The sequence below is a fragment of the Fukomys damarensis genome, unplaced genomic scaffold (assembly GCF_012274545.1).
Source record: "Fukomys damarensis isolate Sample0158 unplaced genomic scaffold, DMR_v1.0_HiC HiC_scaffold_19, whole genome shotgun sequence".
NCBI lineage: Eukaryota > Metazoa > Chordata > Mammalia > Rodentia > Bathyergidae > Fukomys > Fukomys damarensis.
This window is the reverse complement of record NW_022900931.1, coordinates 64,255,529-64,260,126: the sequence shown is the minus strand read 5'-3', so window position 1 is coordinate 64,260,126 and position 4,598 is coordinate 64,255,529. Positions and strand designations below refer to the sequence as shown.

Below are 4,598 nucleotides of genomic sequence, written 5' to 3'. Positions count from 1 at the left end.
AAAAAAAAAAAAAAAAAAAGGGCCAAAGGGTCAGGGACACAGCTCAGAAGGACGCAGCTCAGAGACAGTCCCAGCACCCTACGAGCACACACGTGCAGTGCATGCAGTGGCGGGACCACAGCCTCCTCCACACTGACCCTGTGGCCTCTGCCCTGCCCCACAGGGCCCACCCTGTCCCTTCCCTCTGGGTTCCCCGTCTTGAGTGCTCTGTCTCAGTCTGGCCCCTCTGCTGGCCTCCAGAGCCATCGCCCTCCTGCACACTGCCCAGCAGGGAGACAGGGTCACACACTTTGTGGAGGTTGAAGTGGGGGCCCCAGGAGCCGGGGACACAGTGTCCATCTGTGGGGGGAGGCGTCTGTCCTGTGTCCCGGGGGCCGTGACAAGGGCGTGGCTCGATACCCTGGGACAGCTGAGAGCAGGGCAGGGGCAGGGCTGGAGGGGACTGGGCCGGAGATGCCGGGTCCCAGCCAGAGCACCGGGAGACTAGGGGAGATGCCGGCCGGTGGGTGGCAGCTGGTGACCGCCCTCCTGGTGACCTGTGGCCACATGTGTGCCGTGAACAGAGGGACCCACTGCTCTCATTCAGGAGACTCTGGCTCCCTAGCTTGGCAACCACGGACACAAAAGCTAATGTGCTTTCCTACCCCATGGGCCCTGACGCTGTCGCCCTGCGTCCCTCACTTGCCATGGAAGTGGTGATTGGTACCAGCTCAGGGACAGAGGCTGGGTGCTGGGCCCCTGCGGAGAAGGTGTGGCCCTGTCCCTCTTGTGCTTATCCCACCTTTGGCCCCACGGTGGCCCTGTGGGGCGGGGGCTGTCCTGTCACTGGTGTTCGGGTGCACCCGAAGGGCCAGGTTCTGTCCCCCGTGCCGACCTGCAGAACTTTCCTGGCCATCAGCCTCACTGCCCAGAAGTTGGTCTCAGCCCTGGCCGCCAGCTGCTGGGTGGGCTCTTGAGTCCCCTACTGAGGGACCCCAAGGAGGGGGAGACGGGCCAAGGTGGACACCGGGCCTGGGCCGCCCCTCCCCCGCATCCTCCCATTGGTTCTCTTTACAATTTAATGCTACCATGTGATATTAAACCTTTTTTATTATGCAAAAGTTCAAGAAAATGCAGAAATAGGAGCGTGGTGAGCTGCCGTGCAGCGGGCACCCGGCGCCCACAGTTAAGAGTTGATCAGGTTTCTTCCGAACCCATGTGCTCTCACCAGGTCCTTTTGAATAAATCTGGACACGAATCTGGATATAAGGGAGCCTGTCCGTCAAGGGTGAGGGGTTCTTCTTGTTTCCACTGAGTTTATTGGTACATTCAGGTGTGCAGCGCAGTTACACTCATCACTGGGGTCTGGTACCTTTACAAGACTTACCTTGGTTCACATTTTCCCCAGTCCCCTGCCCTCCCTTCACCCTCTCCACCCTTCCCTATTTATTTATTTTTTGTTTTTGTTTTTTGGGTACCAGGGATTGTACTCAGGTCCTTGAGCTTGCAAGGCAGGTGGTGGAAGCGCTGAGCTAAATCCCCGGCCCTGTATCCTTCCCTATTTAAAAAGACTTTGTTTCCATGTTTTTTCCTTTTCTCATATTTTTTTTTCTCTTCTTCCCTTTCCCCTACCCCTCCCACTTCCCCTACTACTTTAGACATTTTCTTCTTATTTCACAATATCAGTTATATATTTTGATCCTTTTCTCACACTAGAGAAACTATTTGGTATTTACACGCATGTCCTGTTTATTTCACTTAAGAGTATGGCCTCAATGTGTACCCCCTTAGCTATGTCTCTAGTTTCTTGTTATTCATGGCTGAATAGTACTCCATTTTATTAAAAAAAAAACAAGAAAAAAAAAACCTACATCTTCTTTATCCAGTCTCGAACTGATGGGCAATTGGGCTATTTCCAAGTTTTAGCTATTACAAACTGTGCTGCTATAAACATGGGTGCGCATGTATCACCGTGGTATGATTTTTTTGGGAAGATACCCAGCAGAGAAATACCTGGGTCAAATGGGACTTCTAATCCTAGTTGTTTGAGGTGTCTCCATATTGATTTCCACAGTGGTTGCACCGTCTGCACTCCCACCAACAGTGGAGAAGGGTTCCTTTCTCCCCACAACCCTGCCAGCATTTGTTATCGGTTGATTTCTTGATAACAGCCATTCTTTGTGGGGTGAGGTGGAATCTCAGTGTTGTTTTCATCTGCATCTCTCGGATGACCAGTGATGTGGAACATTTTTTTCATGTTTATTTGCTGCTTAAACTTCTTTTTCTGAGAAATCTCTGTTCATTTCAGATGCCCACTTTTGTGGTCTTTATATTTGAGGGGTCTGATTTTTTTTGAGTTCTTTATGTATTCTGGATAACAGACCTTTGTCTGAGGAACAGCTGGTAAAATTTTTTTCCCATGCTGTAGGTTTTTTTTTTTTTTTTTTTTTTTTTTTTCAATCGAATTCAGGACCTTACGCTGTGAGACAGGTGCTAAATCCCCAGCCCTCCCATGGGTAGGATGCCTGTTAGCTCAGTTGGTAGTTTCTCTTGCAGTGCAAAAGCTTTTTAATAAGATGAGATCACAGTTGTTGGTTCTTTGTGCTAGTTCCTGTGCTACTGCGAATTTGTTCATAAAGTCTTTTCCTATGCCAATGTCTTTGAGAGTTCTACCTAACTTATCTTCCAGCAAGTTTAGTGTTTGTTTTAATATTTAGATCTTTGATCCACTTTGATTTTAGTTTAGTGCATGGTGAAACATATGGGTCTAGTTTTAATCTTTGGCAAGTTGAAATCCAGTTTTTCCAACACAATTTATTTATTTATTTTTGGTACTGGGGCTCGAACTCAGGACCTTGTGCTTGCAAAGCAGGTGGTGGCACCACTGAGCTAAATCCCCGGCCCTCCAACACCATTTACTGTTTTTTTTTTTTTTTTTTTTTTAACTGGGAATCCAACTCAGGCTCTAGCACTTGCAAGGCAGGTGGCGGAAACACTGAACCAAATCCCTGCCCCTAAACACTGTTTATTAAAGAGGCTGTCTTTTCTCCAGTGAGGATGTTTGGCTTCTTTGTCAAAGATGAGGTAGCTGACTATGTCTGGAGTTATTTTTACATCTTCTAATCTATTCCACTGATCCTCAGGTCTGTTTCTTTGCCAGTTCCATGCTGTTTTCATCATGGTGGCTTTGTAGTATAGTTTCAAGTTGGGAATTGTGATACCCTCTGCTATGTCTCTATTGCCTAGAATTATTTTTGCTATTCCAGGTCTCTTCCGGTCCCAAATGAGTTTTTGTATTGTGTTCTGTAGTTCTGTGAAATATACTGTTGGGAATTTCAATAGGGATTGCATTGAATTTGTATAGCAGTTTTGGAAGTATGGCCATTTTCACTATATTGATTCTTCCTACCCAGGACAAGGGATGTCTTTCCATTTTCTTATATCCTCTTTGATCTTTTTTTTTTTTTTCCCGGAGTGCTATAGTTCTTAATGTAGAGGTCTTTTGCTTCCTTCATTGGATTGATTCCTAGATATTTCATTTATTTGGGTGCTATTGTGAAAGGAATTTTTTCCTTAATTTCTCTCTCAGTGAGTCTATTATTTGTGTACAAGAAGGCTGTTGAGCCTGGCCTACATAGTGAGTTCCAGGTCAGTCTCAACTACATAGTGAGACCCTGTCTCAAAAATCCAAAAAAAAAAAGGCTGTTATTTGAGAATTGACCTTTTATCCAGCTACTCTGCTGAATCTGTGAATTAAACCTAGAAGTCTTTTGATGGTGTTTTTTGGGTCTTCTTTGTAGAGACATGTCATCAGCAAATAATGACAGTTTAACTTCTTCCTTTCCTATCTTTATTCCTTTTTTTCTCTTATCTAATTGCTGTGGCTAATGTTTCCAAAACTATATTGAACAGGAGTGGTGACAGTGGTCAAGGGATTCTTATTGTAACACACTCTTCCAAGGCTAAAACTCTTATTGTTTGAAAGTTGTTGAGAAAACCATTTAAATATAGCCCAGAAGAACAAACCAGCGCAGCGTTTGGTAAAAACTCATCTTCAAGCTGAGGGTGGTGGCACTCACCTGTCATCCCAGGTTCCTGGGAGGCTGAGGCAGGAGGGTTCTAAGTTTCAACCCTGCCTGGGGAATTTATCCACTTAGCGGGACTGTTTCAAAAGTAAACAGAATAGGCTAGGGTGCAGCTCAGTGGCTGAGAGTGTGCCTAGCATGTGCCAGGCCCTGAGTTCAGTCCCCAGTATTGCAAAACCAAAACCGAAATCCTAGCAATCTTCCCACTGGCTGGGGTGGGGTGGGGGCTGGTGGCCAGGAGCCCGGGGCGAGAGAGCAGGCGTGAAAACCGTAGCTCCGTACCCCAGCCCTGGACCCAAACTGAAGAGGCCCGGGTGGCGTGGGGACGCCTCGAACTTTCACCCCTGCTCCCCGCGGGCTGTCCCCGCAGATGTTCGGGCAGCGGCGCAGCGTGCAGGCGCTGGAGCTGGCGCACATGCTGTACTACCGCAGCACGTCCAACAACTCGGAGCTGCTCAGCGCCCTGGCACTGCGCGCGCAGGACGAGCACGCCAAGGAGGCGCTGTTGGCTCACAGCTTCCTGGCCCGGCGGCC

The 4,598-nt window shown here is 47.9% G+C and overlaps 1 protein-coding gene across 2 annotated transcripts in view; it reads left to right on the top strand.

Annotated features, from left to right (window-relative positions):
* Positions 1–4,598, top strand: part of Tmem143 (transmembrane protein 143) — an 18,139-nt gene that overhangs the window by 12,609 nt on the left and 932 nt on the right. Inside the window, exon 7 of one of the 2 annotated variants that reach the window (XM_010640797.3) lies at positions 4,435–4,595. In XM_010640797.3, the coding sequence (XP_010639099.1) occupies positions 4,435–4,595 (161 nt within the window). Of the gene's footprint in view, positions 1–1,210; positions 1,336–4,434; positions 4,596–4,598 lie in introns of those variants that run through there. The other variant, XM_033765875.1, reaches the window with a different exon arrangement.